This window comes from Hyperolius riggenbachi, chromosome 3 (assembly GCF_040937935.1).
Source record: "Hyperolius riggenbachi isolate aHypRig1 chromosome 3, aHypRig1.pri, whole genome shotgun sequence".
NCBI lineage: Eukaryota > Metazoa > Chordata > Amphibia > Anura > Hyperoliidae > Hyperolius > Hyperolius riggenbachi.
This window is the reverse complement of record NC_090648.1, coordinates 224,205,434-224,218,649: the sequence shown is the minus strand read 5'-3', so window position 1 is coordinate 224,218,649 and position 13,216 is coordinate 224,205,434. Positions and strand designations below refer to the sequence as shown.

General features: G+C 40.1%; 1 protein-coding gene across 3 annotated transcripts in view; it reads right to left on the bottom strand.

The window, feature by feature from the left end:
• The window catches only part of SCAPER (S-phase cyclin A associated protein in the ER), a 325,634-nt gene that overhangs the window by 142,293 nt on the left and 170,125 nt on the right, over positions 1-13,216 (bottom strand). For all 3 annotated transcript variants that reach the window (XM_068275840.1, XM_068275842.1, XM_068275841.1), the window contains exon 20: positions 1,174-1,310. In XM_068275840.1, coding sequence (XP_068131941.1) covers positions 1,174-1,310 — 137 coding nt within the window. The remainder of the gene's footprint in view (positions 1-1,173; positions 1,311-13,216) is intronic.

Below are 13,216 nucleotides of genomic sequence, written 5' to 3'. Positions count from 1 at the left end.
TGGGCTTCTCCCAAGCCATCAACCTCCCTACCCACAAAAAGACCACACTTTGGACCTCATATTCCATTAAGAACTTTTAATATCCATTGAGGAAATTGATCCAGTAGTTTAATCAGACCACCACACCAACCACTTCTACCTTAAAAAGCACCAGTTATAAAACACCAAGTTCTTCTTGAAGGTTTTTTTTCTGGTTTTGCCTTCAGTGTTGCCTGTAAGAGCCAATTTTAAACAGTGCACTTCACCCTAGTCTCAGTTTGTCACTGTTTTTTAAGGTCACTTCATATCAGCCTATGGCTGTGAATGGTGGATGTGAGGAGCGCTCCGCATTATTTTAAGTGTTTTTAGAACAGTTTTGGTGCTTTTTGTACGTTTTTTTTAATATCGTCATGTGACAGAAATAATGGTGTTAACTTTTGTATACCCAAAGCGGCAGCATAGTGTTATTTGTTTCTGAAGTATAAATGTGGTTTACTATGAGCAGCTCCTGTGCATTGTAATTGGCAAAATACAGTACAGGGTACATTTACTGGTGAGTGAGATAAACAGTTATTGTGTGTTATTTGCCTTCAGCGCTGCCTGTAAGAGCCAATTTTAAACAGTATTTGCTGTGCACTTCACCCTAGTCTCAGTTTGGCACTGTATTTGAAGGCCACTTGATATCAGCCTATAGTTCTTGAAAGACATTCAAAGGAGTTTGTGGTCATTCTTCTCAATGCTGTTGGTTTTTGCCCTCTGCCAGGTTGTAGCTTTGCTGTCCCCAGTGTCTGTTGCTTGACTTGGTTCTTGTGTAATGCTATCTTTGAAATGTTATAGATAGAAGCAACCTGACTAACTATATCCTAGTGCCAGTAAAGCCAGGACTGAATCTGTTTCTTACTTTTTCCATGCGAAAACAATATTGGCTCTACACACTGTTTTCAAGGCAATGAGTGTTACAACAGTTCAGAACAATAACACTGTATTTTACTACTTGCTGTAACCACCTTGACTTTATTTAAAATTGTTATATGCTACAGTTGTCTCAGTACATTATTACATAGGATTGGGTGCTATGGCTTGCCATGGCAAATGGTTAAAGTTCTACAGTTGCACCTTAGCAGGGAGTCACATAAACATGGCACGTTTTTTCTTAAATGAAAGTTTCTGAAGACCTGTAAAAAAACGGCATACCTGGAATTCATCCGGGTTTTCAGTTTTTTGGCTTTCTTTTTATTTTTTTGTTTTTCTTCTACCTCCTTTATAGGTTCAACAGGAGCTGGGGTTTCAACTAGAATGTCCACAATATATTTCTTCAAAGACAAGTGTTCCTGAAAGAATGATGAAATTATATGAGACACTGTTTTCGGCCATGACAAGAAGAGCGGTAGATATTTTTGAAATATCAAGCATCTACAACATTAAGAAAAATTATACATAAAGAACGATAAGATACAAGTTGCATTTTATATTTTTAATTGATACATAACTTCAAATATAAAAAAATCTAAGTAAGTAAATTGAAGACCAACTGTTACTTAATAAATATAAATTGTGCGTGGATGGTCGTTAGACTGCTTGCTGTTGGGCAATATAAGCTCATATGAAGCAAAAGACTCAGGCAGTTCTGATACCTTTATAACATATGGTATCATGAGGGTTCATTGTACTTGTCCTAGTAGGACCAGTAACTAAAAACAGTGAAAAAAAGTAAGAGTAAGAAGTCAAAGGAAAGAAATCTGTCACTAGATGAGAGGGTGGAAGACGGGCAGGATTTAGGTTACCGGGGCTTGCGCCAGATCCAGTATTTTAAGTTCTTAATGATATTCTGTAGTACCCATCTGATACTTCCAGTGAGCTTACACTAAGGAGGTAGGTAGGGTCAAAACAGGTAAAAAAAAGATGCATACAGCAACCAGGTAAAAAGGAAACTGCATTGAGCACGATATTAGCAGCTTTTGCAGCACTCACAGTATAATAAGGGAGATATATAATTATTTTTTTATTGACAGTCAAAAAAGTACAGAAATATTACAGAATCATTAATGACTCTTCTAGTGAGAACATATACTGAGCATTCACATCAACATAGCTGTGACAATCTTACATATTGACTGGAGCTATACACCAAAGGTAGATGCAGCTTATACGGTTACAAGAGTGAAGTTGCAAACACTGGATTCCAACAGTAACAACAAGGGTAAGGAATAGTGAGAATTAGGAGGATTAATGGAAACATAAACAGACTTAACTGGAAAATGTAAATCAGCACCTAAAGGGCCATCTAAATCCAGCAATCTGACCTATGCACAGGGATAGATAGTCATTACACAGATCTGTCAATTTAGAGGTGAAGAGGGTAGGGTATGATTAGAATTGTATTTGATAATTAAATCATACTTAGATTTATTAAATATCTGTATAGGATTTAGTAGCTTGTGAGATTAGGTGTAAGCATTTTGGACCAGTCAATGTCAATGGGTGGGTAATATTTTGATGGTGAGTAGTTTTGATGGTGAGCACAATATTTTTTAAGATCAATAATAGAAGTCTCAATACAAAAATCATATTATGGAAGTCACAATACAAAAATCATAGCGGAATTCATATAAAAGAAATAGGAAGTCTCAAGATAAAAATCCCAAAGTGGAAGCCTCCAGGCGCCCACACTTCCCTGTAATGCTGTGGCGGTGGGTTGGGGGTTAGTGTGTGGGCTGGATTGGAGTTTAAGGGTTAGGGCACTACAGGCAGAGGGATAGGGGTTAGGTACCACCGGGGGGGGGGGGGAGGGGGAGTCAGTTAGGCAGTAGTGATAGGGTTAAGGATTAAGCATTGGTAGGAGGAGGGTTAATGGTCAGACGAGGGTTAAAACAACAAAAGAAAAACAGGTGAAAAGAGACATGTTCATTGTATATTACATTACAAATGTACAGATTGGGAGTGATGAACGAGGCGGAGGCAGCGCATTGACATACTGAGGAGCGTGACCTGACCCGCCCCCTCACCAGGAAGCAATGCAAGTGGAGTCGCGTGTGATGCGGTGGCGGTGTTTTTAACCACTGCACTAGGCGGTATCTTGTGGGAAGCCCAGACACAGCGCGAGCAGGTCTGGTAACCAGACTATTAAGAGGAAGGGAGAGGACCCGAGGTACAAGGGGGATTGCCTGTTGGATCAAGGATTGAAATGGTCTGTGGTTGTTGATCCAGATGAATGCAGTATAGAGGTGGTGAGCCTGCAAATGTCAGTATATTGAGGATCATCAGAAACTGATTGCAGAAGATTGTGTATGTATCCTGGTGCGATTGGCCAGAAGATTTGCTTTATATAACTAGTGCTGCAAGCCGATACATATTGGGGGTCATCTGAAATTGATAGCAGCAGACTGTATATGTATCCTGGTGCGATTGGCCAGAAGATTTGCTTTATATAACAAGTGCTGCAAACCGATATATATTGGTGGTCGTTTGAAATTGACAACAGTAGACTGTGTGTGTATCCTGGTGCGATTGGCCAGAAGATTTGCTTTATATAACAAGTGCTGCAAGCCGATATATGTTAGTGGTCGTCTGAAATCAATAACAGCAGAGTGTTTGTTTACCCTGGTGGGATTGGCCAGGAGTTTTTGTCATTATGACGCGTGGGAAACAGAAAGGGAAGACTGACAGCTGCTCACAAACAGGGGACATATGAGGTTTTTTGGAGGTGAAAGCTAAAAAATCTGATGGAAGCGGAGAAAGAATGGAGGAGACTCCTAGTGAATCCCCTGGGGAAGATGGTGGAATTGGTAATGAGTGTGTATCTACCAAAAGCCCAGCAAGGAAGAGGAAAACTGTATCGGGTGCTGAGTTTGAAGAGGAGGAGGAAAGTTGGAGGGATCGAGTGAGGTCTCTTTCAACTTTATCTGATATGGAAGGTTTGATTGAACCTTTAGAAAAATCATACCATATGGAAATGACGGAGGTTAAAAATGAGATGATGAGTATTGGTCAGAGAGTAGCTGCCGTGAGGGTAGGGCAGAAAAGGTGGAACAAACTGTGTCTGAACTTTCTTCCCAGATTAATCTGCATAATAAAAAGTTTGATGAGATGATGTCCCAATTGGATGATTATGAGAATCAGAATTGCAGGCAGAATACCAGAATAAAAGGGCTCTCTGAGAATGTAAATGCAGCGGATTTGAAAGAGTCAGTTTTGAAGATTTTTCATATTCTTTTGAATAGTGACAGATCTATTGAGATTGAGAGAGTGCATAGGTCACTGGGTCTAAGAATCCAAGACATGTGATTTGCAGACTCTTACGTCTTGCTTATAAGGATGAAATTATGTTTACAGCCAGAGAAAAGAATTCAATTGATTTTGATGGAAGCCTAATTGATTTATATCCGGATTTATCTTGGAGAACTTTATCGATCAGGATAGTGAAACCTTTGTTGGAGGAATTAAGGAAAGCAGGAGCAAAATATAAGTGGGGGTTCCCTTTTGGTCTCAATGCAAGTTTGAATGGAAAATCTGCAGTTTTGAAATCTAATGTAAAAAAGTTCTGTGAAACTTTAGGGATACCATTAGTAGATTGCAAGGATTGGAGAAGTTCTGGGTTTAATGTAACCTTTTCTCAGCAGGATAGATGGGAGAAGAAAAAAAATGAATGATTTGTAATATTGTAGATTTATAAAGGGACAGAGATAAAGAGAATGGGGTTCTCTGGTGAGGGGTGTCCTGAGTGGACAATTGGGTTGTTTTTTTCTTTTTGTGTGTTTTTTTATTATTTATTTTATTTCTTTTTATGTTGTTATTTTTTTTCTTTACCTTCTAGCTTTCTCTAAGCAATTAAGGGAATATGTGTTAGATGTCTTATAAGCGTGATACTTTGAGGATTCTCTCTTACAATGTTAAGGGTCTTGGCTCTCCAGTTAAGACGGGGAAAATGTGGATGGAGTTGCATAGACAAACACCAGATCCTTTTTTTGCAGGAAACTCATTTTTGTGGGGATAAGATGCCTGGTATGCCTTTGTCCATACTTGATAGGTGGAATTTCTCAAATTCTCCAATTAAAAAAGCTAAAGGGTTTGCGATAGCAGTGAGTAAGTCCTGTCCGTTTGTATTCTTGGATAAAAAGAGTGATGAGATGGGTAGGTTTTTTTTTTGTTTTTTTTGAAGAGTCAATTGATGGGGAAAGTTTATACTTTTGTTAACATATATGCACCTAATGAATCACAGGCTACATTCTTTAGATTGGTGCTTGAACAACTTGAGGGGTTCAGGGAGGGATGTATGGTTTTTGTTTTCAAAGTTTTTATTGAAATTTTCAATTATTAACAAATCAAGTAGTGCATAAAAACAGCTATAACATAGAAAGGACAATGGGAACAGCTTATACAGTTATCCGTAACATATAAACTTCACTTGGTGGGAAAGGGGCAGGTATGATAACCAGTACTGTAACATAATGAATGTTAGAGCAACTTAAAATAAGGCTATTACTGTCAGAAAAGTGCTTATGAGCCCTCAGAGGACAAAGTCCAGCTATCTGGGGCTTGCAGACAGGAATTTGGGGTTTAGGGAGATTGTAATTGGGTCTCTGAGCCTAAAATTAATGTGTCATCGGGTTCTAAGAGTATTACGGCAGTAGCTAATAAATCTATTAAAAAGATTTTTCAGGATGTCCATTTTATAGATGTATGGAGAGCACTTTTTCCTTTTGTGAAGGATTATTCATTTTTTTTTCGCATGTACACAAAATATATACAAGGATAGATATGATGTTCTTGGATCAATATTTTTGGGATAGAGTAAAAGGGGCAGGAATAGGGAATATAACCATTTCAGATCATGCCCCTGTGTGATTTAATGGTTAGAAATAGGCGTGACTGGTATTGGAGACTCAATTGCTCTTCTAGATGATATAGAAGTTAAAGATAAGGTAAAAAAAAAACATTGGTGGAGTATTTTGAGGATAATGGAGCTGGATGGTATGGACAAGGGCATAGTATGGGCGGTGGTAAGGAGGGTCTTTATTTCCGTGGGAGCCAAAAAAAAGAAAGAATATAATGGTAAAATTACACAATTGTTATCAGAAATAGGAAAATTGGAATTAGAACAGCGGTCGAGTCCTGCATGGACGGCGTCCACATGCTTTTTTCAGAGAGTGGCCGCCGTCCACCCTGGCTTGTGTGGAGGGGAGCAGCGCAGAGAAGGAGAGCTATGGGGACAGCGGGGAAGGGCAGACGTCTGCCCCCCCCCTTTCCTCACCTTCGTGCTCCCCTTCCTGCCTCTCCCCCCCGGTGTTTTCAAATGTCGGGCCGGTGGCTAAAGTGGGCGGAGACTTACCACCTTCTTGCAGCCGCAAGGGACACTCCGCTCTGTGTGCGCTAGAAGACCAGAACAGCCGCACACAGAGCGGAGCGTCCCTTGTGGCTGGAAAGCGGTAAGTCTCCGCCCACTTTAGCCGCCGGCCCGACATTTTAAAACACCGGAGGGGAGAGGCAGGAAGGGGAGCACGAAGGTGAGGGAAGGGGTGGGGGTGGGGGGGGGGGTGGGAAGACGTCTGCCCTTCCTCGCTGTCCCCATAGCTCTCCTCCTCTGCGCTGCTCCCCTCCTGCTGGGGGCACACCTGGCTACCTGGACGCATATACCCCTGCCTACATATACTGGGGACATATACCTCTGCCTACATATACTGGGACATATACCTTTGCCTACATACACTGGGGACATATACCCCTGGCTATATATACTGGGGACATATACCCCTGCCTACATATACTGGGGACATATACCCCTGGCTACATATACTGGGCACATATACCCCTGGCTACATATACTGGGCACATATACCCCTGCCTACATATACTGGGGACATATACCCCTGGCTACATATACTGGGCACATATACCCCTGCCTACATATACTGGGGACATATCCCACTGGCTACATATACTGGGCACATACAGTGGAGGAAATAATTATTTGACCCCTCACTGATTTTGTAAGTTTGTCCAATGACAAAGAAATGAAAAGTCTCAGAACAGTATCATTTCAATGGTAGGTTTATTTTAACAGTGGCAGATAGCACATCAAAAGGAAAATCGAAAAAATAACCTTAAATAAAAGATAGCAACTGATTTGCATTTCATTGAGTGAAATAAGTTTTTGAACCCTCTAACAATAAAAGACTTAATACTTAGTGGAAAAACCCTTGTTTGCAAGCACAGAGGTCAAACGTTTCTTGTAATTGATGACCAAGTTTGCACACATTTTAGGAGGAATGTTGGTCCACTCCTCTTTGCAGATCATCTCTAAATCCCTAAGGTTTCGAGGCTGTCTCTGTGCAACTCTGAGCTTGAGCTCTCTCCATAGGTTTTCTATTGGATTAAGGTCCAGAGACTGACTAGGCCACTCCATGACCTTAATGTGCTTCTTTTTGAGCCACTCCTTTGTTGCCTTTGCTGTATGTTTTGGGTCATTGTCGTGCTGGAACACCCATCCACGACCCATTTTCAGTTTCCTGGCAGAGGGAAGGAGGTTGTCGTTCAGGATTTCACGATACATGGCTCCGTCCATTTTCCCGTTAATGCGATTAAGTTGTCCTGTGCCCTTAGCAGAAAAACACCCCCAAAGCAAAATGTTTCCACCCCCATGCTTGACGGTGGGGACGGTGTTTTGGGGGTCATAGGCAGCACTTTTCTTCCTCCAAACACAGCGAGTTGAGTTAATGCCAAAGAGCTCTATTTTGGTCTCATCAGACCACAGCACCTTCTCCCAGTCACTCACAGAATCATTCAGGTGTTCATTGGCAAACTTCAGACGGGCCTGCACATGTGCCTTCTTGAGCAGGGGGACCTTGCGAGCCCTGCAGGATTTTAATCCATTGCGGTGTAATGTGTTTCCAATGGTTTTCTTGGTGACTGTGGTCCCTGCTAATTTGAGGTCATTCACTAACTCCTCCCGTGTAGTTCTAGGATGCTTTTTCACCTTTCTCAGAACCATTGACACCCCACGAGGTGAGATCTTGCGTGGAGCCCCAGAGCGAGGTCGATTGATGGTCATTTTGTGCTCCTTCCATTTTCGAACAATCGCACCAACAGTTGTCACCTTCTCTCCCAGCTTCTTGCTAATGGTTTTGTAGCCCATTCCAGCCTTGTGCAGGTCTACAATTTTGTCTCTGACATCCTTGGACAGCTCTTTGGTCTTTCCCATGTTGGAGAGTTTGGAGTCTGCTTGATTGATTGATTCTGTGGACAGGTGTCTTTTATACAGGTGACTAGTTAAGACAGGTGTCCTTAATGAGGGTGACTAATTGAGTAGAAATGTCTAACCACTCTGTGGGAGCCAAAACTCTTAATGGTTGGTAGGGGTTCAAAAACTTATTTCACTCAATGAAATGCAAATCAGTTGCTATCTTTTATTTAAGGTTATTTTTTCGATTTTCCTTTTGATGTGCTATCTGCCACTGTTAAAATAAACCTACCATTGAAATGATACTGTTCTGAGACTTTTCATTTCTTTGTCATTGGACAAACTTACAAAATCAGTGAGGGGTCAAATAATTATTTCCTCCACTGTATACCTCTGCCTATATATACTGGGCACATATCCCACTGGCTATATATACTGGGCACATATTCCATTGGCTATATATACTGGGCACATATACCCCTGCCTATATATACTGGGCACATATACCCCTGCCTATATATACTGGGTACATATACCCCTGGCTATATATACTGGGCACATATACCCCTGGCTATATATACTGGACACATATACCCCTCACTATATATACTGGGCACATATACCTCTAGCTACATATACTGGGGACATATACCCCTGACTACATATACTGGGGACATATCCCACTGGCTACATATACTGGGCACATATACCCCTGGCTACATATACTAGGCAACTATACCTCTGGCTACATATACTCGGGACTACTATACTCATGGCTACTTATACTGGGGACACCTATAGACCTGGCTACCTATGCTGGGGGTACCTATTTTGGGGGAACTACTGTCAGATTATCTGCATTTTTGTGGAACCGCTGTTATGTATTTTGGGGGACAGCTGCCAAATTATGTGTATGTTAGGGGAATGGCTGCTGCCAGATTACGTATATTTTGGGAAACTGCTGCCAGATTGTGTATGTTTGGGGGACCACTACTGCCAGATTATGTGTCTTTTTGAAAGTTACGTGTATTTTGGGTGATCCACTGCCAGGTTTCGTGTATTTTGGGGAACTGCTTCCAAATTATGTGTATGTTGGCGGAACTGCTGCTGCCGCATTGTCTATTTTGGGGAACCACTTCCATATTATCTGTATTTTGGAGGAACTTCTACCAGATGATGTGTCTTTTTGGTCAAATGCTGTCAGATTAAATCTATTTTTTGGGGATACACTTCGGCAGAGCTCAAACTTCCTCGGCAGACCTTTTACATCAGTGCTAAGGTCATGTATATTTGGCCCCACCCATGACCATGCCCACAGAATGCTTGACCACGCACATTTTTGGTGCGCCACACGGCGCAGGGGTTATCCAAGTGAATCCACTCACTTCTTTTCCCAGGACTAAACCCCTGAATTAGAACATAAGGGTTCATTAGATCAGAAGGCCCTAGATAATCTGAATAGTGCAAGAGTCGAATTGTCAGAGTTATTGGAGGGTAGATTGAGGGATAAAAATAAAATGTATTATGTCAAATGGTTTGAACATGGAGACAAGAGTGGGAAGTGGTTGGCAAGGGCATATATTCCTAAGATTAAGGATAAGAGTGGAGTTGTTAAGAGGCAGGCACACAAAATAGCGAATGCTTTTAAAGAATATTATTCTTCATTGTGTGGCCTTCCAAAAAAATGGATCTAAGGATTTTGATAAGGGGATGTGGAAATATTTAGAGGAATCCGGAATGGGCAAAATATCACAAGAAAATAGAGATATAATGGAAAAGGAGATAAGTGAGGAAGAGGTCTTAGCTATGATAAAGGCCATAAAGGTGGGTAAGTCACCAGGTCCCATCGTTTTTTCAAAACAATATTTTGCTAGTTTCAGTGACGTATTAGTGTCACCTATGTGTAGATTCTTTAATTCCCTTGAAGAGGGTGAAGTAATGCCCAAGCATGTGTTAGAGGCCCATATAACAGTTATACATAAGAGTGGAAAAGATCTGGCTTTGTGTCAAAGTTACAGGTCTATATCATTTTTGAATTTAGATATAAAGGTTTCTGCAAAAATTTAGTTGAGAGAATTAAGCCATGGTTGGGATTGGTAGTTAAAGGCGATCGGTGGGTTTTGTGCCAGGGAGGGAGGGGAGGGATAATGTGGCAAGGGCGATGGCATTATTTAAGTGGTCATCGGTAAAGGGTGTTCCTATGATGGTGTTGTCGACAGATGCAGAGAAGGCATTTGATAGGGTGAATTGGGATTTTGTTATGTCTGCTTTGAGATTTGTGGAATTGGGAAAGAATATGTTAAAATGGGTGGGTGCACTTTACTCTGGTCCAACTGCAAGGGTTAGAGCAAATGGTGCCCTGTCGGATGCCTTCTCCTTGTCGAATGGAACAAGACAGGCGCGTCCCTTGTCACGGGTTATTTATATTTTGACCTTTTTTTGTGCACTGTTAGGAGGTCTGGGAATATCCAAGGGGTTAGAGTTAAAGGTGAGGAGCATAAGCTATCGGCGTTCGCAGATGATATTTTATTTTATATTTCGGAACCTCTGGTGTCTCTGCCGAATTTGGTCAAGGAAATCGAGAGATATGGTAATTTTTCAAATTTTAAGATTAATATGATTAAATCTGAAGCACTGAATGTGTCATTGGCACCAGGAGTTTTGAATTTGGTAGAAAGTAACTTTTTATTTCCTTTTAGTAAAGAGGCAATTAAATATTTAGGAATAATGTTACCTAGTGATTTGATATTTATATTCCCTGAATTATCTTCCATTATTAGGTTTAATTAAAAAAGACTTGGAGGGATGGAGTGGAAGAGGTTTTTCATGGTTTGGGTGTATAGATATTGTAACAATGAATATTTTGCCTAGGCTAGTGTTTTGTACGTTCATGATTCCAATTTGTGTGCCTGCAGCTTTTTTCAGATCCCTTAAATCAATCCTTATTAGGTTTGTTTGACAGAAGAAGCCCTCGAAATTAGCATATGAGATTTTGGTCCATCCTAAAGAAAAAAAGGGGTTAGGGCTTCCGGATCTGAAGCTTTATTATAGAACATGTGTAATGGTAAGACTTTTCAATTGGACGTATGGGGGTGGAGTTAAGAGGTGGGGAGATATTGGAAAGCAATTGGTTGGATTAGATTTGGCAAAAGTTTTTTGGCTCCCGGGAAGATTTAGAGATCTACCAAGATGGATACCCTTGTGGGTTAAAAATATATTTAAGGTTTGGGATGTAATGAATAAAAAAAAGGGTTGGTCTGAGGGAATTTTCTTAATGACTGCTTTGGGGGGATTCTTTTTTCTGCTGGGGAAAGAAAGGGTTTTTTTAGATCATGGGGTGAGAGGGGAGGTGTAATCTCAAGAGATATTGTGAATAAAGGAGAAATTAAAACTTTAATCCAGTTACGTGAGGAATATGGTGAATTTCCATTTGATTTTTGGAGATATATTCAATAAAAAAATTTTGGGCGGCGAAGGGGAGAAATCTTTCCATTTGTATTGAATTATCAGAATTTAAGGAATTATGTGTGAAGGAAGCTGCTGCCATGCATCTGATATTTTTATATAAAGAGTAGAATAAATTGAAGGAGGGAGAATTTCCTAAATATTTCAGTAGATGGGAGGAGGACGCTGGCATCTCTTTAGATGGCGAGTTGAAAAGGAAAATATGTATTTTGGCTCATGCTACATCAGTTAGTTCTAGAATAAAGGAAATTGACTTTAAATTATTGACTAGATGGTATAGAACCCCGGATAGGCTGGCCACAATGTTCCAGGGGGTGAGTGATAGATGCTGGAGGGGGTGCGCAGCAAAGGGGTCTTTAATGCATTTAGTGTGGGAGTGCCCAGTAATATCGGGTTTTTGGAAGGGTGTGTTGAACTGTATTAAGAAATTATGGGAAGATTGTGGAGATTGGGACCCAGCAAAGGTATTGCTGAACGGAACATCTATGTCTATTGGTAAATATAAAGGTGGCCACACACCATACAATAAAATGATCCGATTTTACAGTAATTCGATAAAAACGATCGTATCTCTCGAAAAAATTGAAAGCTTTTTTTTCATTCGACTGAAAAATCTGATCGGAATTCCCGTTTTTTTCGATTTAAATCGATCCGGAATGCCAGATATTTCTCTTCAATTTCTACTAAAGATTGTATGGTGTGTGTTGGATTGTTAATTTATTAATATACACACCCTAGCAATTTTCTCTGAGTTTCCAATCATTTTTATCATAATTGAGGAAAAAATTGAACATAGGTGTGTGGTACATTGGTCATATTTTTGAAAATCAGTCAGAAAAATTGATTGCAATTCTTAAATTGAACAGATATTTCAAAAATTGTATGGTGTGTGGCCACCTTTAGAGATATTTTGTTCCTCAGCTCCTGATTGCAGATAAAAGTTTAATCCCAGTTAAGTGGAGATGCCAGGGTTCTCCAACCCTTAAATAATGGGTTGAGAGGGTTAATATGGTGAAGAATATGGAGAATCAGATTGTTTTGCAGCAGGATAGATTGGAGGCATTTAATGTTAAATGGGGAAAATGGAGTGACTTTCAAGATACTAAGGAGTATGGAGATATGGTGAAGATGTAGGGGAAGGAGCTTCCTGTAATTAAAAATGATTACATTTTTTTATGTAGTACTTTGGATGGTAATTGGTGGAGGTTATCTTTAGAGACTTTTTTTTAATAATGTTGAATTCTTTACGAGTTGTAGATTTGAAGATTGGGGAGAGTAGAGGGTGGGGTTTCGTTATGGGTTTTTTTTTATTTTGTATTTTATAATTTTGAGGAAGAGCATATGATGATATGTTGTATTGGAATTGATATGAAAGATGGAAATAATCTTATTTCTTCAATAAATTATATATGAAAAAATTTACAGATTAAAAATCAGTAAGAGATTATCACAGTAGTCAAAAGGATGCAGGTACCACTGGGAATCGGCACTATTTACTACTAACAATCTACTTATACAGTGCCTTGCAAAATTATTAAGTGTTTTCGGGTTTGTGGTAAGAGTTGGGTTTAAGTTACACATAGTGGCTCCCGTGGT